The 25,395-nt window shown below is 30.9% G+C and overlaps 1 protein-coding gene across 1 annotated transcript in view; it reads right to left on the bottom strand.

Moving 5' to 3' along the window:
* Positions 1–17,864: 17,864 nt before the first annotated feature.
* Positions 17,865–25,395, bottom strand: part of LOC112682398 (voltage-dependent T-type calcium channel subunit alpha-1H-like) — a gene marked incomplete in the record, with an annotated part of 329,779 nt that continues 322,248 nt past the window's right edge. The window contains 3 exon segments of the mRNA XM_025552987.1: positions 17,865–20,829; positions 21,967–22,139; positions 22,234–22,414. Coding sequence (XP_025408772.1) covers positions 20,359–20,829; positions 21,967–22,139; positions 22,234–22,414 — 825 coding nt within the window.

Genomic DNA, 25,395 nt, shown 5'->3' with positions numbered 1-25,395 from the left:
GTCAAATCGATCAAGCAGTTCACTAGTGATTCTTACATGAGATAATTTATTTTTATATGTATATGAATACAGTTGTGCCATTTAGTATAGAACATTACCTTATATGTGTATAATTACGAAATACCGACAATGGAGTGAATAAACGTTAAAACTATAATTGTTTTAAAAATGTTTGTTTAAATTGTAATAGTTCTATAAACATTTCATGAAATCATCAATCATGATGTAACAAATATATGCCATTGAAAATCAAAACAATATAAAGTAACATAATTTATGTAAAAATGAATATATTACGGTTGAAAAAAAATAACATCGTATTATACAACATTCGTTAACATTTTGAAAAAATCAAAAACATAGTTATGCAAATTAATAATTATGGTGCATAATATAAAAATCGAAATGTACAAAAAAAAAAAAAAAAATAAAAAAATAGTTTTGAAATGTATCATGCGACAAGGCGTAAAATGAAATACTTTAGCAAACATTACTTCCTTCGAATTGTCATCGTTTATAATTAAACTGCAATTGGTCCAGTTGCTCTTCGCTAAAATTTTAATAATACTAATTAACCTTGAGCTTGATTTTTAATACTTTACACAGCTTTTCAATTTCGACTTTCACTTGTAGCGTCGCGTTGGGCTTCTTGTACAACTCGAACAGACAGTTTATTATAGAAATTGTCCACGGACAGTCCGGGTCAAAGTTTCCCCCCGAGCAAGATTCAAGTATGTTCGTCACCAACTGCACGACGAACAGCAGCTCTTCGCCACCTTTCTCGCACGCTTCGTTCAACAAGTGTTCCAAAGCAATATCGTCCTTCGATATCGGTTTATTTTGCGCCAAAGTGATCATGCCCAACCAGTGGCCCAGATTTTTGATCAGCAATTTATCCGCCATACTTGGAATGCCTACATTTCTTCTCAACAGAACCTAAAACCATAATATTTACATTCTCTGTCAGTACAATTACAACATAATTGAAGTAGTTTATTTGAGTGATTTGATTATTATTATGATATGCTGTCCAGAATATACATTGCGGAATAAAAATAGTTGATTAATTTTTATATATACTATATCGTAACGAGCTAAAAACCTAATGCCCCATCCACCAATAATAACCGTTCGTTTATATTTTTCCAACACGATCAGTCAACGTTTAAATAGGATTGAAGAACAAACGTGTATTATCAAATTTTTACCTATTTTTTTTTTATTCTAAAAAATTACTCTTTAAAATCTACACAAATTTTTAGTGCCTCGAACAAATACAAAAATTCATAACATTCATATTATAGGGTATCTGTTTTTTTTTTTATCCAAATTAATTGCAATTGTATTTTATAAAGATAATTTTAGTTGAGATTCTTTTTATCTTTGACTGAATAGATTGTTGGTATAATATCTTTATCTAGAGAAAAATAAAATATTTCCGGTTCAAAACTGTTCGTTATTTACCTTAATTGTATTGATGGTGTCCGACAATACCATCGAGTTCAGCGTTTTGCTATTCAAACAATCCAACATGCTTGAGTACAGAACGTGAAAGTTGAACTCCTGTCGCACCCGTTTCAAGACAATGTACTTGGACAACCACGGCAAGTGTTCTTTGGCGATCAGACGCTTTATATCGCTGCACTGTAACAGAATCATAAAACATCGAAGGTTAATAAAATAAGCTGACAGGATTGTTTCACTAACGCTGCGACGTTTGTTCGTAATACGAATTAATAGAAAAAATTAAAAGAAAAAAAATCAAAATCAAAATATCAATTGCATTGGCATAATCAATGTATTCGTATGGATTCTTACCTTGGTTTCGAGATTCGTTTTACACAGGCTGTTGATAACATAACGAATTTCGCCCTGTACAGCTTTGGACGGTACGATTATCTCGTCATCGACAACCGTCGCGGTAAACGCCGGAGGTTCCGGTTTTGGCAACACATCGGCCACCGCGGCGATCGCCGGATCAGGTTTTGGCGTTTGATCGCAGATAATCGCGTCCTGGGACCGCGATTCGCTTTCCTTCTCGCCGTTATCGGTTTCCGATATCGTTTGCTCGTCGGTGGCTCGTCGTCTAGTCGGCGGTGCAAGTCCGACCAAATCATGCACCACGTCCTGCGCATAAAATAGAAAAAATGGTTAGAACCAGTAGCGTAGATACAATTTTTTTTTGGGGGTGGGGGTGTTTACGAGTAAATTTATAATATTCTTAGTATATCTTAATTCGACGTTCTATATAATAATATTAAATTTAAAATAGTATTATTATTATGTCCCGTATTTAATGAAAATTATTTTGTTACTTAATTTTTAATATATACTTAATCATAGTAAAATGAAAATATCATTTTACTATAATACGAGTATGTAAATATTAATTAAATATCATTAAAAAAAAAAATCTGGAGGCGTGTAAACCCCTTACACCCCCGTCCACCATAAACTACGCCATTTTCTAGAACCAATATCTAAATGGTGTTTCGAAAGAAAACGTTTATGCGTTTTTTATACAAATATCTTTGTTTCCAAACCACGTCTAACTTTGTCTAACCATCGGACGTATACGAACTGTATTAAACAAAGCATTATATCAAGTAGCAGTGTTGGGGTTTGATTTAAAGAAAAAGGTAAATAATTAAATAATTTAAATCGGACAAATCCGAATGATGAATTGATTAATATAGTTTAAAGTCTAATCAACGTCCACTATTCATCTATTTTTGATTTATTATTTATTATATTGTTATTTAATTATTAAGATTTAATAAGTAATTAGTATTGTATTACATTATTTTTTAACATTTCAAACTTACCTCAATAATGTCCGGTAGAAAATCATCGACTTTATCAGTTTTTTCAAGCCGGACACACAGTTTCGAAAAATTTTTCAATTTCTTTTTAAACCGATCAAATACCATATAACTGAAATTGAATGCATTAGCATTTTTCATATTCTTCAGATCATATAATATATAAGTAATGATTGTTTTCAATGTATTTTTATCACTAAAAAAAAACATTTTTGTAAGTTTTTATTTATATCGATAGAATTTGATTTTAAGCTTATGCAAATGAAATAACTTATAAAAGGCTACTTACGATATAAATCCATGCTTTAGAAATCCGCCTACAAAATTGGCCATTTTGAAAATATTTTGATCTGAGTATGATGAGAATAAATGAAAATCTTTGATCAAACGTTCCATCATGCTACAGATAATTTCCTACGCCAATAAAAATACATTGAGTTAGAAAAAGGAATATCGTAATAACGACTGTAACTAATTTATCATGACAATTTTAACAGTATGATATCAGGCTGATTTAACTGTTGCATTCAATGGTGTTGTCATTATATTTTTCATGTAGCGTAAAAAAAGTATCATTCACTTTTCATAGGCGCAACTACAAAGGCGCAATAGGGTTTTTAGCACCACTGAATTCAATGTAGCACTCCTGTTTTTGTTTTCAGATCTATATAATCTAATACAGTTAAACACCATTTAATTTAATTTTCAGCAATTTCAGCACCCCCAATATTTAGGCTTTAAATGCACCCATGTTTACTTCTTTATTGTTTTAACTATTTCAATTTGTGGCTTAAAATTCTCATCAAATACAAATATAGCAAATGAACCATGTTATTTATATATCTATATATAAAAATCTCGTGTCCACAGTGACTATACTCCTCCAAAACGGCTTAACCGATTTTAATTAAATTTTGTATATACATTTGATAGGTCTGCAAATAGGTTTTTATCTATTTTTTATTCTCCTAAGTGATATTGCTTAATAAATCGTAGTTTAATTTAATCATTTTTGACCCGTTTTTTTCTGTCTGTGGCTTAGATTTGAGTACATCATGTTTTTCACATGGAAAATTATACGTGGCGTGCTCTCGAACCATCCAGTTTATTTGTGTTGGCGAAAGATGGGATAACAAAAAATATTGTACACTCTGTTGCATTAAGGGATTGATATTATTTTTGACTAATATTGTCATAATTAGCGATATATATAATTTTAAAGGATCAATTTTAATAAATTATTAAAAAAATAAATGTTTGATGATTTTTCATTTTTATATTTCATTACCGTTTACAACACTCCATACCTCTTTCACTTATATACCACATCCTTACACACCTTTATTACATTAGTTATTTTTTTTTAGCAAAATATTGTCTAGAAATAATTTATATGGCAAAACAACGTTTGTCGGGCCAGCTGGTATATATATATGGATATACAGTTGCGTATTTACGTGTTCTGTAAGTTAAAATACCCCCCAATATTTCTAAAACGAATGATTGTTGCAATGCTATGGAAGCTTTGTCTACATGTAATCTCAAAATATATCCAAATATATTTAAATAATTAATCATTTTCGCCACACTCCGAGTTGCACAGAATTAAAGATTATTTTCGTTATTACAAAGGATAAAGATTTATTTACATAATACTATGGACAAATTATGTGTATTTTTTATATTACTAAGATTATATTATACTAATTATTATAAAGTCTTGGTAAATCATTTAGTATCATAATTATTATAAAATGTAATTAATTTATAATTGTTCTGTGTAGAAAACACTTAATAGGTCAGCTATGCTTTCAATCAATCAAAAGGTTCATATTTTAAGTAATCAAGTATTGGACTAATTGGCATTAAAAAAGTTGTGTTCCTTTAACACTGTAAAATTAACTAATAAATCTATGCAAAATTTAATCAATTTATTTACAAAACTACCAGCTGATCTGAAATTAGTTAATGTTCTATTCATTTTTAATTTTCATATTTTATTCCGGAAATAATTCTAATCACAAATTTAAATAGTTATAGTAATCCTATGTTTTTTTTTTTTTTACAAAAACATTATTATTTATAAGGTGTTTTTATATCATTGAGTTATTAACATAAATTCATATATAGGTAGGTAAACTATAGAAGTATAACCGTTACTACTTACTAATGATAATTACTATTGTTTATATTTTTAGTTCTAATGTCAGAGGCTAAAATATATACTTCTTTGGTATGCACACTTAAGGATCTTGCCATACTCCCCTTTCAAACGTTAACAGTAATAAGTAACACAGTTAAAATAGTTGGTATTTTATAATTTGCTGATGATACATCATGGAATTTCAAAAATATATAAAATAAATTAATAATAAATGTCAAATTAAAATTAAATACCATAATATAAAGAATAGAATCACAACACACTTTTTTAATTATGCACTACACACTTAATATTTTGTATTACACAAAGTGTGTCGTACTATACATAATTTTAGTCCCTGTAATAAGTAGTTAATTATAAATTATAAAAATTTTCAACAAATGTATATCAATATTTTAGGCAATTATTGTGGGGGAGCAAAGTTGACTATATAACTTTGTGATTAAACTATGATAATATTTTTGGGGAAAAAAGTATGGTCTAGACGCCCCTTTCCCGCCAACAAAATCCAAAATATGCCACTGTAGCTATAAATATTTTTATGCGTAATATTAAATAATAACAAATTCTTACAGTTTCAAAAACTGAAAAGATTTTTAAAGGATTTTCTTACACTTAAATATGAAAGTACTAGTACAAAAAATAGAAATTATTAAAATTTTAATCAATAATTAACTTTCAAAAATGCTTTTAAAGTATAGCAGTTGGTAAGGAGTAGGAGGTCAAGATGAAGCCGTCTACCATATTGGTTGACTACTGATAAAATTTATTTTCAACATTTAAAGGATCCCTTAACTAAAAAATAATGCAATCATAAAGAATTATTTATATTTTAATACATATTTTATATTTTGTTTTAGTTTTATTATATATGAAACTAAAAAATTAATATTTATTTTTATTGACACATTTTAGTTATTTTAATTTTTCTCATTAACCTGTAGAGAAAAATCAGAAGTTTAATCAATTTTAATATTTATATTACGTATATTTTTTTTTCATCAAAATTAGCATTCAATTTAATGAAATGTTAACAATTCGATAAATGAAATACAACCATAATATTTTCTAATGAATTTTCAAATTCATACTTATATAAATTATTTTAAAATTTTCACAATCTAAACAATTTCAAAAGTATTTTGTGTTTTTCTAGGACTTATGCATTAAAATGTATTTTTAACATGCAAGCATTTTTATTTTTAAATGTTAACCCTTAACTGGTATCGTATATATCACTTTTTCATCGCACCCATCAATTGTATTTTAGTCCATGGCTTCGGACTACTTATGTTTTTCGTTATCAATCCCAATAACACATTTTTCATGTCATGAAAGCTATTAAAAACTGTTGCGGGTCATTTATGACTCAAGAATACCTGTTACATATTTTTTTTTCATCTCTTGTCGTAACGTAATTATTATATTGAAATGGATATTTTCAGGCTTTGCTTCAAATTAATTTTAGCTTAGGAGATGGATATAGTATAGGAGATATATATATATATATAGATAATAGTCCACCACTCGTCTTTCCAATTAGTGATTTAATTTATTTTTTATAGTCGAGTTGACTTAATGTAGAGAATGAGTGATTAATAAGTGATTTAAATGTTATAAGTTGGTTATAAGAAGTAGATGGTGATAATTTGAGTATTATAAATAGGCTAAGATTTTAAACTTACATTTTTTTAATAATTTTACGAATTAAAATATGCTTTGAGATGTATCAAATATTGTTTGTAATTTATTAGAAATAAATAATTTATGACCTTGATTTTATTTTATTTTTTCGACTTATTATCTAAGCTAAAAAAAAAAACCTTGGAGTACTTCAAACCTGAATGTATATGATTATAAAATAAAAATGACTAAAAAAAATATCCGTGTAAAATTGTAGCGTAATAAAAAAATTAAATTAAAAATAATATTTGATAAAAAAAACAATGTCATTAGGGAAGAAAATGATCATTTGATTACTAATAATATAATTTAAAGAAATAAAGTATTGAAAAAATGAAAATTTTTAATGTTATAAGCAATGAAAATATTGGGTCATTATGACTCCATGATACCATTTACGTAAGTGCAAATAAGGATAACTGTTAAGGGTAGAAATGAATTAACATTCTAGCTTTTAATACTAATCACTATTAATTACCTTATGATGAGGCGCTGGAGAAGTATGGAACCGTTTGAAAATATTTAGCACATCATCGCTGGCTGGATCCCTGAAAATTCGTTGGATATAATTGTTAACACGTTGGTCAACCGTGTTGAGTGCCATAATAAATGTATACGTATAATCTCAAAATAAAATAAAACAATTTTTAAATACAGTATTAATTATAAGAATTGTATTCAATATAAATAATGCCTATAATGTGAGCAAATTATTAAGGTAGTAAAGACTTCAAAAAAGTCAGGAGATGGTTAAATGGTCCGCGTCAAAACAGAAAGTGTGCTCGAAAAATGTACTTTTTCGGATACTTCGAATCGTTTCCTTGGTGAAATAATAATCATGTAGTGTAGCTTTCCGTTAAGCCAACATATGAATTACAATAAACATTTAAATAATGTAATAAAACAAAAAGTGTTATCAGTTTTATTTTCAAAATAAATGGCGCGTCGGTGTTATTGGTTATCTAAATAGTCATTTTCGAAATCGACAGTTCTCATATATGATTTTTCTCTATGAGTCCTATTACGTTATAATTTTACTTTGTTTATAATGCAATTATTTAAAATAAAAAACGATTTCATTTTATTTCAAAGCTATTTACAGGATTTAATATAGTGTTCATTGATATGAAAAATAGGGTATTAAATCTATGATAATTATTTTTAATATTTTATTATTATTAACATTATTATTTCCTATGATTTATTTCTACAGATTTTTAATTTTAGTTTTGGGACCTTTGTGAGTACACTGTTCTACCTCAAAATACTTCGCATTTGTGGACGGTGAAATCTTGTAGTTTGTTGGAAAAACCTAGTTTTGTTGTAATTGGGTTTCAAACAGATCGGAAAAATAATCTGCTCAATCATTTTGGGAATTTCGATCACTATTACTTGAAAAACCTCAAAGTTTACTTGAACTCTGAAGTGTACCCGTATGAAGATTTCCGTGCAGATTTCTCAAATAACCAAATTTCAATAATGTACAAGGCGTATACAGATTTTCAAAAGTCTTACTAAGACAGAGACCACTCCAAAACTTTACTTTCAAAACACGAATTTTGTCTACTAGCCCCAATCGTGGTAAAATCAATGTAAAATCGTCGACAGCCGACCTTCGAGTGGAATTTGAAACTATCAAAAATATTCCAGCAAAGACTACAGCTTATTGTCTAATTTTACACGATCAAATTGTAACATATAATCCGTTTAATGGAGATGTAAGAAAATTGTAAAAAATAAAACACATTTTTTAATTTAAACAATAAATGCATTGATTTTATTTTATATAGTTCAAAAAAAAAAAAAACATTCATAAAAATAATTTACGATTCACTTTGGATGTTGCTTGTATTGCATAAATCGGTGTTGAAGGTCTGTTGAAATACACCGGGCCATCGTGCATATGGCTGGAAGAAAATAATAAATGGCAACTGTTTTTGTGAATCACTTAAGTATAAGAATATAAAAGTACTTTCAGAACATTTTATTTCAATAATGACCAGTTTAAAATCATTATGAAATAATGAAGGACATTAAAATTTCATTACAAGGCAACTCATAAATTATATTCTACACCCTCAAATTCATTATTCTTGATGTCTATGATTATTATGGCGAAGTACAGTGCTATTTTAGAACCTATTACAATTATGTGACATGGTATTAGTAGATTTATATAAAGTCAGCAAACATATTAATTCATTACTAAAATCGATCATAAAAATGACCTTGATAACATTTTTCAAATATAATTTAACGACACGGAATCAATCACCATTGCTTTAGATTTTATCATTAGATATCCAAGAATGGTAAAAAAAAAAGTCCCTAAGAGCAAACTATGAAACTGAAAATAGTGAAGATCATTAAAGGCTTGAATTACGGTTAAATTTATAGATTTTTGATTTATAATTAAACTACACTATGTTATAATAAAATCAATGTTAATATGAACTACATGAATATAATATAATTTAGGTATCTAAATCCATAAATCATAATTCATATTTTTCTATATTTTTATATGCAAATATAAGTAAAGTAATATATTATTAATTATTACCTGTATAGTATACATAATATGATGTACTCTTTTAGAAGAAACTATTGTGGCTATGTATTATTACTGTAATATAGTTATAATTACATTACTGATAACTCTCAAATAATATAGCAAAACTTTTATATTCTTAATTTTTTTAAAACATAATATCAGTAAATTAATACGTAGGGCTAAGGGGGTGGAAATGAGCGTGTCGGACAATAACCACAAGGAAATACAAAACAGAATAAACTCAGCTAACAAGTGCTTCTTCGGATTAAAGACAATACTAATATCTAAATTAGTTTCAATCAGATCTAAACTAACTTTATACAAAGTAATGATACGCCCGATAGCGATTATGCGTGTGAAACCTGGGCCACAACGAAAGCAGACGAACAAAACCTAGCAAGATTTGAGAAAAAGGTGTTACGACAGATTTTTGGCCCTAGAAGAAACCAAAACACGAGAGAATATGAACGGAGAAAGAATAAAGAGGTATTAAGCATGTTAGAAGATTTAAATATAATAGCTACTATGAAAAGCAAAAGGATAAGCTGGGCAGGGCATGTATGGGGAGGTCGAGAACACACAATCAGTCGTGCTTTCTATCAATCAACTCAGTATTTTTATACTGTACCTGGTTCCTATGTTTACCAGCAGCCTACGAATTCATTTTCAAGGAAAAAAGTAGTAACAAATATTTACTAATTATGCGCAGTATCACACGACACCCGTATACCGAGTGGATAAAATTACGTATTTAATTCTTACGATAAGGATTTAGATGAAAATAATGACAATAAATTCGAATATCCCAAAAAGTCATCTAAAAAAAAATCTGTCGTCGACAGATATTCCGGAACCAAAAAGACTAAACCATTATTTATCACGCACAACAGATTTTCTCTACTCTCAAACGACGTCACCGAAATGGCAACTGATTACAAATGATTATACTTCAAATGAAAATTGACCTCCTTTAAATTCCCAAGGCACTGAAATGAAACTTCCACCATAAATGGTTATAGAATCAGTTTTCAACTAATGTGAAAAATATAAAATAATTGTTAGGGTTCTTCGTCAAAACTTAAAAGTTTTAAAGAGTATGTATAATTGACAAATATATTCCACACGAACATACTACAAATTACATTTGTATAATAAGGTATAGGATAATCATTATAGAATAAATAATGAACCTATAAATTATACGTACTGATGTTATACTTGTTCTTTTGACTATCCATCTTCAATATATATGATTATTAAAATGAAATAGATCTAATTCTAATAATCAACTAAAGAATTTTATTCCACACCAACTATCGAAATTGGAGTAGCTATCAAAGAATTTGGGTTCTCAGTCCGACAGGTTACAAACGTTCTTCAAAAAACGACTAAGAACAAACTTCAAATTTTCTTTGTTAACCTCAAGCCAGCCAAAATCAATAACGATATCTTTGAAATAACGCCACTACTGCTTACAAAAATTAAAATCGAGGAATCTCATAAACATAGATACGTTATCCAGTGTCATAACTGCCAAGACTATGGCCACTCTAAGAAATATTGCTTATACCCTCCCAGATGTGTCCGCTGTGGAAGTAATTATCCTTCCCCCAACTGCGGCTAATCTAGCGAATTACCTGCCAAATGCGCTCTTTGTGGAGGAGACCATTTAGCAAACTATAAGGGATGCCGCATTTATAAAGACCTCCAACGATTCCGCAAGCCAACCGCAAACAATCATCTCGCCCAAATCAACAACAATAAAGGTCGTACTAATAATGTTAATATTAATAACTGTACAGTCACCGAGCAGCATCCTCCTGATTTAAACCCACCCACCGGGCCTATTCCCAGGTGGTATCGGGTCAAAATCCTGATACCAATTCAAATGACAATTCTTCTCTGTTCAATTTTTGAAACGAATTTAGACAGTTAATTACCCCTTTATTATCTTTCCTTGCCACAGTCCTCGATCGGCTTCTTGTTTAAAATTCAAATTAATACCATTACCTCCCGGTCACTAGCCATCCTACTTTGGAATTCCAATGGCCTTACAAACCATAAAAACAAACTTTTTATTGTACTAAACGAAAAAAGAATCCTATATGTAGCTCTGATCTCAGAGACACACTTCACACCCAACACGAAATGCTCATTTCCTGAGTACAGTATATTTTCCTCTTTTCATCCTGATAGTACCACCCACGGTAGATCAGATCATCGCTTAAATTCACTCCAGCTCCTATAGTTAATAACGATTTTATGAAAGTAGCGATAATTAACATTCACTTGAACCATGTGCCAATAACAATTGCAGCAGTATATTGTCCACCTAAACATAAAATCTCGCGGGAACAATTCGAATCTTTTTTCAATTCTCTATATCACTGCTTCATTGTTAGTGGTGACTTAAATGCCAAAAACCAATCTTGGGGCTGTCACTCTACAAATCCAAAAGGACGCTCTCTATTTCAAACTATTTATAATAACCATCTCACTATTCTTAACCCTCTAAACTCGACCTACTGACCTACCTCTATCATTAATGTATATTATATATATTTATATAATATATATCATTAATATAGCAACCGGACATTTTATACATTTTCGTCACGAAATTACCTAATAACCTTAATCAAGCTCTGATCATACTCCAGTTTTTCTTTCATTGGATTCTTTCCCCTATTCCCGGCCTAACAAAACGTATCTAACAAATGGTTCAACGAACTGGATAAAGTTTCGGAAGATAATAGACCAAAAATTAAATCTAAATATTAGTCTAAAGACTCCAGACGAAATCGACGATGCAGTTCAAAATGTTACAAAATCCATCCAATCAGCTGCTTGGAATTCAACCACTTCGCATAGTTATCATAAAAATTATTTTTCAACTCCCACCCATATTCGTGTACTAATTACACTGAAACGTCGAGCTAGAGCCCATTGGCAACGCTCTAGACTACCTTTAGATAAAAAATACTCAATAATCTTGCTTCAATCCTCAAAAATATGCTTAATAAACTGAAAAATGATTCTTTCCATAACTGGGCCACCTATATCTCAGTAAAAATGGCTCACTTGGAGGACAACACGCAATTGCCTTAAACAAAAAAAAACACACAATCTTCATTAAATAATGCTATTGGTAATTGATATAAGACCGATAAAGAGCAAGTCGACACCTTTTGCTCACACCTCTCTATAGTCTTCCAACCACACCAACCACACAATGATATTGGAAATAACATTCTTGAAAAAGATAATGAAAACTCTCTCTCTTCTGCTCTACCACTTTATCTCGCCCCCAAATCATTTTCTCCAGGTGAAATTAATTACTGTATTAAATCATTTCTTCTTAGAAAGTCACCGGGATTATATCTTGTAACTGCTGAGGTTGCTCAATAACTCCCAAAAAAAGCTCTTATTAAACTTACCCATATTCTTAATTCGATATTAAGATTATCATACTTCCCTCTTTAATGGAAAATTTCTGTGATAATCTTATTTCCAAAACCTAACAAACCCCTTGAAAATTCTTCTTCTTATCGCCCAATAAGTCTCTTCCCCTTTTTTGTTAAATTATGCAAAAAATTAATTTTTGAATTAATTAATTGAATAATAGTGTTCATTAATGATAAAAAGGTAATTCCCCATACCCAGTTTGGTTTCAGAAACAAGCACTCCACCATTCACCAAATTCATCGTTTAACTGACTCTATTTCTTATTCTTTGGAAAACAAAATCTACTGCTCGGCAGTTCTATTAGACGTTGCTCAAGCCTTCGAGAAGGTCTGGTACACAGGACTTCTGTTTAAATTAAATTAATTTCTTTCCTCACCATTCTACCTTTTCTTTAAATCATATCTAGAAAACCGTCATTTTATAACTAAAGTAGGCTTCGAGTTTTCAGAATTAACGCCCTTCATGGCTGGTGTACCACAGGGGGCTATCTCATCCCTAATTTTTTATAATATCTATGCCGCAGACCTACCGGTATCTCCGCTCATCTCAGTAGCCGAATTCACCGACGATAAAGTAATTTATTCGTCTAATGTCAACCCTCTTGTCATTAGAAATCAATTACAAAATTAACTTAATCAAATGGAAGAATGGTATTCCAAATGGAAAGTTAAGATAAATAATGAAAAATCTTCACATATAATTTTTACTCTTAAGAAAGGTATTATCCCCCCTCTTTATCTATCTAATAAAGTTATTCCAACTGTTACTAGTGTCAAGTATCTAGGATTGATCCTCAATAAACGCTTGAATATCAAACAAAAACGCCTCCTTTTAAATTTAAGAAGAAAGTCTTTATATCCTCTTTTAGGTAAACAGTCCAAGGTTAATTTAAAAATAAATTATTAATTTACAAAACCCTCCTCAAGCCTATTTGGACCTACGGTATTCAATTATGGGGAGCGGCAAAAAAATCAAACATCAACAAAATTCAGGTTTCAATCCATATCACTCCGAATAATAACTAATGCGCCCTTCTACGTAACTAATCATACACTACATTCTGATCTTAATATTCAGACTGTCACCGAAACGGCCACGTCCTTTTACAAGCGTTTCCGCTTTCGCCTCGCTAATTATCCGAATCTACTTATCCTTTCTCTCAACTCAATAAATATTCCTGGAAGCCCACCGAGAAGGCTAAAGCGGCCTGGTGTCGTGACTTGTCTCTGTAAAAAAAAAATTAATAAAAAAAAAAACTTTTATATGTAGATATATAGTCTAACAAATCCCTATTCACGTCTGAGTGTACTGCTGGGTAGCTTCTCTCTTCATACTCTCATATCTTATAAAATATCTAACCACTCATATGCTTATTGTAAATATTATTACAGATTGTATATCTATATACTACTATATAAAATGAAGTCGCTTTTTTTTTGTTCGGGATAAACTCCGGAACTACTTATTCAATCGTCGTGCAATTTTTTTTAAATTAAAGAGGACATCACAGAGAAGGTTTAAGGCAAAAAATTAGTCTGATTTAGTTAATAAATAATTAGTCATTAGTTATCTATATATATATATATATAAATGGTGCCAAAAATGTATAACATTTCATCAATTGAGAACGGGCCGATTTAGCTCAAATTTTTTTAATTGTTCGTAATTGTCAGGAGAAGGTTTTTACGAAAATTTTTTTTGGAAAAGTGCTATTGTTTAATAAATCATAGTTTAATTTAATAATTTTTGACCCGGTCGATAACTGCACAATTGAAAATGAATTATTAAATAAAACTATTAAAAAACTATAAAAAAAACTATTTAAAAACTATTAATTTTATTTTTGGTAGTAAATGACGGGTATTGCATAAATATTAAACAACAAGATCCTGCGACTGGTGCCAAAATTAACAAGAATGTTAGTTCGAAGGATTATTATGCATATCTATCGGTTGAGATTAGACGCGATCAGGACAACGCTATTCTACGATGTCGTGAGCTTTTTCAACAATTCATGGTCGAAATGTATGTAAAGATAGAGAGTGAACGATTTTGATACTTGCGATTCAATCAAAAAAAGCTGCGTGCAGAAGATTCTCAGAACAATTGTTAGACATTGGAGATGGGAAAGTTACTACAGATGAAACGGAATGTATAAAATTACCGACCGATTTCTGCACAATCATTTATTCGCAAAATAAAGATGCTCTCATTGACTAGATATTTTCCAATGTACACAGACAATACACAAATCATGAGTGGCTGGCAGAAAGGGCAATTTCAGTAGTAAAAAATGTGGACGTCAACGAATTGAATCTCAAGATAAACATTTGTTACCAGGAGACATGGTGTCATACAAATCTATAGATATAGTTTGCTATGCTACTGAAGCTGTAAATTATCTAACAGAGTTTTTAAACTCATTGGACTTACCAGGCATGCCATCGCATAATTTACAATTGAAGGTTTGTTCTCCGGTTATTTTGCTTCATAATTTGACCTACCACGGTTGTACAGCGGCACGCGATAAGTCGTTAAAAAATGAATGGAAAATGTTATCGAAGCCATAACCTTTAAATGGCAAATTCCGAGGTGAAAATATATTATTACCGCGAATCTCTATTATACCCATAGATGTGCCAATATAATTTAAACGCCTTAAATTTTCAATTAGATTGGCATTTGCAATGACTATCAATAAGTTTCAAAGCCAAACGATGTCTGTAGCTTAGATTTGAGCACATCATATTTTTCACACGGAAAATTATACGTGGTGTGCTCTCGAACCATCCAGTTTGTGTTGGCGAAAGATGGGATAACAAAAACTATTGTACACTCTGTTGCATTAAGGGACAGATATTGTTTTTTACTAATATTGTCATAATTAGCGATATACATAATTTTAATAAATTATTAAAAAAATAAATGTTTGATGTTTTTTCATTTTTATATTTCGTCACCATTCATAGTACTCCATATCTCTTCCTTACATCCTTATCCTTACCCACATTCTTACATGCCTATATTTAATTAGTTATTTTTTTCTAGCAAAATATTTTCTAGAAATAATTTATATGACAAAACAACGTTTGTCGGGTCAGCTAGTATTCTAATAAATGCTAAAAAAAAAAAATTATTTTTTTATAAAGGTATTACATTTATAACGACATTATTGAACATTTTCTCTACACATATTTTTTTCCATTTACTCCATTCAAGTTTGATACTCTGATTTTTAAATGTATATTTGAAAAGGCAGGAAATACCATATTAATGCACTTTGAATGTTCACGATTTACGATAAAAATCAACCTTATTTTGAATAGTTTTAATTTTAACATTTTTAACGATTTTCTTATCAGATATATTCATGAGAATTAGTATCTGTTAGTTAGGTTTATATTTTCTAGATCAAACGATCAAGAGAAAATCTGAAATGAAGAATGATAACAATAAAAAAGAAAAAATAATGCTAAAAAGTTTATTTTGTGAAAAAGTTTAATAATTAATAAGAATGTTATCTTTTGTTTATTCTAATAATGTTTTATTCATTGGATAGGAGGTAATTCTCCATTTTTGTAATGTCAATTGTATGTCCACGATATTTTAATAATTTTCTGGTGAAGCATAAAGTGTATTATAGTGTTCTACGATAAAAATATGAAAAATATGACATCCATACATGTGTATGTATATTGTATATTAATTTAAGTGTTCACAGATGTTCTATCTGTTAATAATTAAATTACATAAAATTAACAACAGTTATGATCACAGATTTTTTTCTGAATATAAATAGAGATTTAAAGAGATAGATAGAAAGTAGAATACGGTTTGTACGATTTATCGGTTTATTCGGTAGGTACCATTCTATTAATATTAATGTATAATATAATAAGCGTGGGGAATAATATTTTAATAATCAATTAGATGCTAGTTAAAAGTTATACACTTAAGAAATAGGCAGTCTTATAGAAAATCACTAAAAAAAACATCTAAAGACTAAATAATAGTATGATAATAAAAAACTAAACAACATTTTTTTTTTCATAGATATTAATTATTCATATAATATTCGGACGATATTTTACATTTTCTAGAAAAAAAAAACATTAGCTCAATACAAAATCAAATACACATAATAATTTCTATTATCATATTATACTATTAATATAACTTTATGATAATATAATATTATTGGATACATACAATTATAAAGTGATAGATTCTATACAATTTGACTTTATCACAGACTCGACGTAGCAACTTTTACTAGATAGGTAAAACTTAATAAACATTGAATATTATTATTAAATAACTAAAAAAAAAAAAACCTCAACAAAAGTTATTATTTTCATTATAGAATAAACTAAATTATTCACACGTGGTAAGGTTAAAATAATATTACGGAGGTAAGTTTGAATTATCGAATTTATGTGTAAATACATGAAACGTGTATGTTATAAATGTTATTGTTATACGTGGATCAAACTAAACTACAGCAGGATCAACGGAAAGAAGAAACGCTAAGCACTCATATGACTCTAGGATTAACACGATATATTACATCGATTTTGCTATATTATTATTTGGATATAGTCTATTCCGAGGTCTATTTTAATTTTAATCGGTTCGACAAACACACTTATTTATTTCTAACAGTATGTTCGTGCTGTTTATGCACCCATAGCATTCTTCTCGAAGTCAAAACAACTAGTAGTACGAAATTTTATTACGATGTCTGGTTTAAACATTTATTATTCACATGATTAATATTTCAAGTGCTAAATTTTACTCATATATTTATATATATATATATATTATATAAATACACATTTAAGTTACATATTATGGTAATTTTAATTCAAATGTTTTCCATTTTGTGGTAATGATTTTTATTAAAATATAAAATAAATATCTTTAAAAATATATATGATTAATTTTTTTTTTGTCATTTAAAATCGAACGAACCTATTACATGTTTTTGAACGGATCATTAGTTAATCATAAATGTTGAATCTGTGATAATATTATAATTTTAATCTTGAAATTATGCTGAACAAAATATTATGTGATCTTAAAATCAAAAGGATTTAATTTAAAGTTCATTACAAATAATAAATAGATACATATTTAAAAAAAAAAGGGAAAAATCTTTTTATTGTTATACTGCTATATTGAGTTTTATTTAATGAAAGTCTTAAAATAATTATTTTAAACTAAAAAAGAAATATATTTGGTTCTAAATCCACGGTATAGGAACTAAAATTCTTCTTTAAAAATTGTTGTTGTTGAAATGATATGAATCACATATTGTAATCTACATGTTAATATTGTAGTTAATGGTTTTTAGATTTTTCGACTTAAGTACTACTATTTTAAGACATACAACAACTTTATTTTTATTTAACATCAGTTAAGCGATTAACACTAATATCAATATTTAACGATTTTCGAAAATTGTTTAGAAAAAAGCTTAATATTAAGATAATATGTTACAAAGTAAACATAAACAGACTAAACAGGTAGTTGTTAAGAATTTCATAGTTTTTCGAACTTTCTCACTTTGTACATATTATGACACAATAAATGTTATAAATGTTATCTTTTTGTACCTATTCTCAAACAAGTGTATATTTATTATATTTTCAACTTAATAATTAGATACACGTATAGAACATATAGATAGAAAATATTAACAGTGAATTGATAGTTTCGTACCGACTGATTAATAATATAGTGCAGATTTTTTGATTTCTAACCACAAACGTGTCCGTTGGTGCAAGTCGAGGAAGTGGCGTTAAATATTATTGTTATATTATTTTACCGGTATTCAAAAATAGTTTAAAATGGTGTTCGAACTGTAGATTTCGGGACATCTATGGATTCTATATATTGATGATCGCATTACATTCACATGTGGTTTCAAAAAACCAACCTATTATATTATTGTCTTGTCGTAAAAAAAATAAATAAATCAAACGAGTGAATTGTGTTCAGAAGAGAATTATTTACAAATGTCGAATTACAATAAAAAACCGTGTTGCGAGTTCGGGCGTCACGTAAATTGATGAAAACGTTTATCGATATGTTAAGATATTTATACGTTGCTCCCACGCATTTAAACATTTAAGACTAGTTTAATGTACAAACACACGCACACGGCGAAATATACCTCGGGTCGCGGCGAGGTGATTTCATATTTTTTGACCACACGTAAAATCAACATATTACGACCTACAACGAAATTTACAGTAAATACGCTGATTGCGGTCGATCATTGGTAGAAATTCATTTACTACCGCGGGTAATAAAATAAATCACGGGCGCCGCGAATACGGGCTCACTTGCGCAACCGTAAACGAATGCCAAATACGTACGTCGTACGTTCATAGGCTCGGATCAGATATTGTTCATTTATGTATGTTCATCAGATATTGAACATACAATTAATTTACAAGGCGTATGTAAATCGAAACTATAAGATTTCGTAATACATTAGTGTACACTAATATATCGGTACGATGACTGTACCTGCGTCGAAACATGTGAGATTACCTACTTCGACCTACTCCAAGGCCGAATTCGCAAACAATATCATTAATCGTTCAATACATTCACTATACATTATCACACGCTTTTGATGTATACTTTTAAAAGCGTTATAGTTGAATGGATTTAATTGTAATAATTTTCAGGTTCGCGGGTATGGGAGGGGACGAAAAATCTGTATTTGACGCTCGACCGGAGATCTGAATGTATGCGTGACTATAGATGAAGTAAAACAGTATATCACAAACGTTGGTATTCATAAATCAAGTAAGAGATTCGACCGAGTTTGTTGGCGAGTTTCAGTAGTTTTTCGAATTCGTATAGGATAGCCGGAGGAAGAAGGTCGAGTTGGGAAAAGGAGGATTGGTTTCGGAAAAATAGTCGCGTAACTCGACCTTGTGCTAACAACCGAATGGACTACGCATAATTTGTTACGATTACGTCACCGCTGAAAGATTTTGATTGCTAGATATAGTGTCGTAGAGTGAGAAAAACCCTCACAAACCAAGGGTACGAAATATCACCAGGAAAAAGAAACGGATCGTATCAAAGCTTGAACAGGTGCCCACGACGGAACAGGTATCTGTTTCAATACGACAGTGGTCGTACTCTTAGGGTGCTCTCACCTCAAACATAGAAATTCTTATCAGGCACCGCTTTATTCAGTTAAGTAGACTGGTTGACTTGTGCAGCTTAACCATTTAGTAGTAACCCCTAGATACCCACGATCCGTTGACCTCGTTACGGAAAGGAGTTATCTGCTATGGTCGATGTTTTCGAAAGCCATCACGAGCCCGACGAACGTTATAAAATTATTAGGGTTTCACAAGCGGTACGGAATTCGAGGCGAACGTACGACGGAACGAAGGGAGAACCCGTGATTCATCCGCGAACATCTGAAATTTCGATGGGCTGGATGCAAAGGGATATTATCGACGCTGACGTGGACGACGGGTGTCGCGCGAAAGGGACGCGGTGCGAATATCGCAACAACAACAGCATAAAAAAAAAAAAAAAAACAACAACAATATTAACAACAACAACAAAAACAACAATACTCATAATAATAATAATAATAATCGTTACGGTAACGATCGACGGGCGATGGGCGACTACGGTTATCGCGTCGCGAACAGGCTCTCGTCGGCTATCGTCTTCCTCTTGTCGATCCGCACGTCCAGCGTGTTGCTAGCGCCGCATCCGGACTGGATCGCGTCCTCGGGCCGTCCGACCGGGAACCGCGACCTGAGCAGCGGCACGTCGGCCGCGCACTCCTCTTCCGGTATGGCCAGCGTCACGTACGACCGGGACAACGAGGCGGTGTTCGTCGATGGTGACGGCGGCGGCGGGGCCAGCGCGTTCGGGTTGGCCGCGGACACGGTCAGCAGCGAGCCGCATCCGTTTCTGACCGGTTGACCGCTCGTGCCGGCCGACGACGAACCGACCGCCGCGTCCGGATCGCATCTGATCGGCTGCTGCTGGTGCTGGTGCGAAGACGACGACTGCTGCTGCTGTTGACCCGCGTCCGAGACGATGTCCGTCACAGGTCTCTGCGAACCAGAGCTCCGCACGCTGTCCCGCCGGGTGACCTGCGGGCCGAGTCAGTGAATCAATGTAATTGGTGCACGTGGTTAGGTTAAGAGATTTTCGTTTCGTCATGGCGATAGGGTTGGCATACGGCGCGATCAATGACTGGGCACTACGGATTCGGAAAGCAATGTAGCGAGTGGATCTTTGTAGACTAATATATTCACGATCGCGTTTACCGAATTTTCGGCTCTTAGAAGTGAAGAATAGAGGGGAAAAATATATTAATAAAGCATTTCCGACATAATACAGACTACTTGCAAGCAAATATAAGATTATATTGATGTGTACGTATTGAACGCGTATAGAAATATTATTTCGAGTGTCAAGTACGTGTTAAAGCATTGAAGTCGGTGGTTTTCGATTTGTAGTACTAACCTCTATGAGACACGTTTTAAATTTGTTAAAGTTGCTTTTACGAACTATAACGGCCGTTCACTTGAAAGTGCGATTAATTAATTACGAACACGTACTAGGCACGGGTATAGTGTCTGGTGGATAAAATCACGGCGTAAACAAACATCAGGTTAAAAGTAAAGACTATAAATATGTGTCTAATAATTGGTGTCGTGATTGATACGATAGAGATTATTTTCGGTCGAGAACGTGTTACCGGAGTAGCGTGCGTGTAGAGTAGAGTGGCGTGCGGCCGGTGAAAAATCCCTATTATTATCAGTGGCTTATACAAGGGGGGTGTATGGTAGATATGACACCCCCCTAGAGCCGTATCATATATTACATTATTATAGGAATATAGGTAAATCGATAATACAATATGAAATATAAAATAATGCACAATACTAATTACATATATACAGGTTAACATTATCGCGATTGCGACAATACGCGACGAAAATTATTCGCTTACGTTTTCGTGCAACACAAAACATTTAATAATAATAGGTATTGTAGCATCGAATACTGATATTCGAATAGTCATATATTCGAATGATTTATGGTTAAGCTATCCGAATTCGAATATACATTACATCTCTATTACAGACATTATGTATACATATTAATTAATTAAAATAAAAGTTTTAGTTTGTACGTATTATATATAATATTTAATAATTATAATTAACACCCCCCTTCAGAAAATCCTAGCTACGCCACTGATGATTATGTTATGTGTTTACCGATAACTTGCGGGTTCTAGGCTCGAAATGCGGTATCATGAAAGTGGGCATCAGCGTCGGAGGGACGAGAATGTTCGACTCCTGGACGGTCTGACGTCTCCTCTGCGACGGCACAACCGTCGTTTCCGTGGGCCGACCGCTCCACGAGTTGAAGGAAAACCGTCGCCCTTGACCTGTCCGCGGAAAACAAACAAAACGATATCGATATTACGCGGTGTTCGTTTTCACCATTCCTCCCCCAATTGTCTCTCTTCATCAACGTCATACTTTGATATAGAGGCGAAGGTGGTAGACTTTTGAACGTAAAGTCGGCGGGCAACGAAAACTCTTTGCACAGTGGATTTTGATTCGCGTACTCGTGGTCGAGCGCCATCTGAACCAATTGTTCTTCTTCCTCCGCGGCCATTTCCCTCTCCAGCTGATCTTCCATGTCCATCTCGTCTTCCATCTGTGGATAAATACAATAATGTAATTATTTATAATTATTTTCGTGTTAACAATAGTAAGCTAATAACATTTTTTTTCTTCGTTCCTATATTATCTCTGTGACAAACGAACGCCGTGATTGTATTATTACCGTGTAATCAACGAAATCGTGTGATCAATGAAATGCTATTTAACACAGAAAAAGTTTGATAAATGTGAACATATATTTCGTTTTGGGCTACAAATACGTTTTTCGTTTAAAAAGTGTTTAAGTAGTATTTCAAAAAACGTATAAGAGATATTATAGAACTATATAATTATTGATGAAATGCGCAGAAGTTATGGTTCACAAAAACAGTTCTATGAAACGTTCTTATAAATATAACTGTCCACAATAACTGAGAATATCCCTCGGAGTATATATGAGTGTATATGGCATATCCCAGGGTTTATTGACAAAATATCAGTTTTATCGGTCCATCAGTTTTATGTTAAATCCGTTGGCGACTTAAGAAGCTTCCGTAATCATCTTCAACTATTGATACAATTCAAAACAAATTTGCAAAGTTTGACTAAAACTTTCTAAAACACGTAGTGATTAAACACATAATGCGTGTGACAGTGCAATCTTCTAAAATCATTGTTTCGCACTCAACTTCCAACGGAAATTATACGAATGTAAGTATAATACGATAACAGAGTACACAAAGGCAGTGTTCTTTAGCAGTGTAAATCGCATTAAACTCACTCAATGGTACCACGAGTTGTTCATTATAACAATGTTTTCGTACAACTTTTGAGATAGTATTTCGAAAACGTATACATTTCATTCGAACGTTTTATGTCACATGAATTGAAATGTGTACGGGTATTTGTCGTTTAGAACAGAATGTTATATTGATATAATGTTATATATGAATGCACGTATGAACGTAACGTATTTTTTATTTTATTTTTTCAGTAAGGAACGTTATTTAAATAATTATATTTGGTGCGATTAATATCTCGGTAATACGTCATTACTCATCCATGTTGCACGGATACGTGAAGTACTAATGTGTATATTTTACATGTACAGGTGTACATTTTAAACCAAATGCCTAGAGAACTGGTATCGTCAATGTATAATTTTCAGTGAAATTAAAATGTGTAGGATAGACATAAAGAAAATCAGTCTCGCATTGGTTTTTAAATGTTTAAGGAAATCGAAAAATATATGAATCTTAAAGTTTTTTTTTTACTTTATTGTTTTATAAAAATGTTCTATGATATTATTTTTAAATCTCTCAGTCTCGCAGAAGATTCGAAATTAGTAAAGAACATCAAAGGCAATTTCCTTTCTCTGCAAAAACGTTCAGTATAAAGGAAAAGTAAATTACATTTCTTAATCCACTAATTTTGCTTTATTTTGTTTTGATTTTTACAAATTTATTGTTCCGAGATTTAAAACGAAAATTTTGTAAATAATAAATTCTGTAATTTAGTATTTTTAAGTAAAATGGGATACTATTTCACAGTGTAATATTACATATTTATTCCAGAAAGAAACAACTTTATTTAAAGTGACTCTGTTGGGATTTCTGTATGACATAGTTGTAAAATTCAGACATATTTATTACAATATTATAAAATGTGGATAAAATAGTATATAAGTGAAATTCTTGAATTTAAAAAAGTAAAACATACAATAAAATATGAATTGATCTTGGAATATAAATATAAATCATTATATTTTAAATACGGTGATAATAATCAAGATTATTAGTAAAAGAAAAGTGTTTGTTTATCATATGGTTGTGTATCATATTAAGAATATAAATGTTTATAAATAATGTTAAGTGTGTTTCGTATGATAACTAAACGCATTTCTTTAAGTTCTCTTAAATATAATGTATTTTTTCTAAAGACGTTTCTGAGCAGTGGTGATGCAGTCCCATGTGCCATAACATATATAATAGTATAATATAAAAATATAATATATTATGTAATAATTATAATTATTTATATACATGCAATATCATACTAAGATCAACCTCTAAGAGTTCATCATTTTTAATAACTCATAACGATAAATATGATTTAAAATATTTCTCCTTTGTAGTGTCCGTTATTTTTCATTAAATTTGCAACAGTTCTATTAGTATTGAAATAGGGCAGTATTTATAAAATGTAAACATAAACTATCGTATTTTTAAGCTTTAATAATTACATATTTTTTTAAAGTAGGTAAGTTCTATGAAGTTTCAAATTTTAATAGTTTTTTATTTATTTATTTTTAACTGTGGGGATTAAGAAATCAAGTGTAAAATAAAGATATCATTTAAAATCGGTCAGAAAATGTTAAATTATATTTTCTATCTAATTACTAATTAAATTTTGTCATAAATGCAAACTTACGAAGTCTAATGAATAATGATAATAAAGAACAGCATGAATGGACAATGAATGGTCAATGGATCAAATACAAAAATATATAATCTGATTAAATAATAGGCATCTTATTAATATATTTTAGTTACAAATGAAATTACATCTAAGCCTACTTTACCCCAGCGGAAATCACAGCAAAATCTTTATTGACACCCATGTTATAGTCAAACATAATATTCGTTAATAATATTATATAATATTATACAAGTTCGAAAATAAAATTTTGACAATTTTACAATCATTATCAGATATTATAATTATTATATTCACTGTAATCCAGATTTATTCATTTAAACGGCATACCGTTCATGAAACGGCCATTGACGTTCGTACGTACTTTAAACATACCGACCGAAATCGACGGATGGGATCTTGTACGAGAAAGAGCTATTACTTCATTAAAATACCAGAACTGTATTGTTTGTTATCTTTTGTATACTCGAGTGAGCAAAATCATCAGTTCCGTAACTACCCTTCGTGCCCTTAGACAATTTTGTTTTGGCACTTATGTTGTACAAAAAAAAAACCAATTTTAATTTAACTCAAATGCGTCCCCTTGCTTTGCTGCGTCCT

This window comes from Sipha flava, unplaced genomic scaffold (assembly GCF_003268045.1).
Source record: "Sipha flava isolate LNK unplaced genomic scaffold, YSA_version1 203_pilon_pilon, whole genome shotgun sequence".
NCBI lineage: Eukaryota > Metazoa > Arthropoda > Insecta > Hemiptera > Aphididae > Sipha > Sipha flava.
The sequence above is the reverse complement of the archived record's forward strand: the minus strand, read 5'-3'. Positions and strand labels throughout refer to the sequence as shown.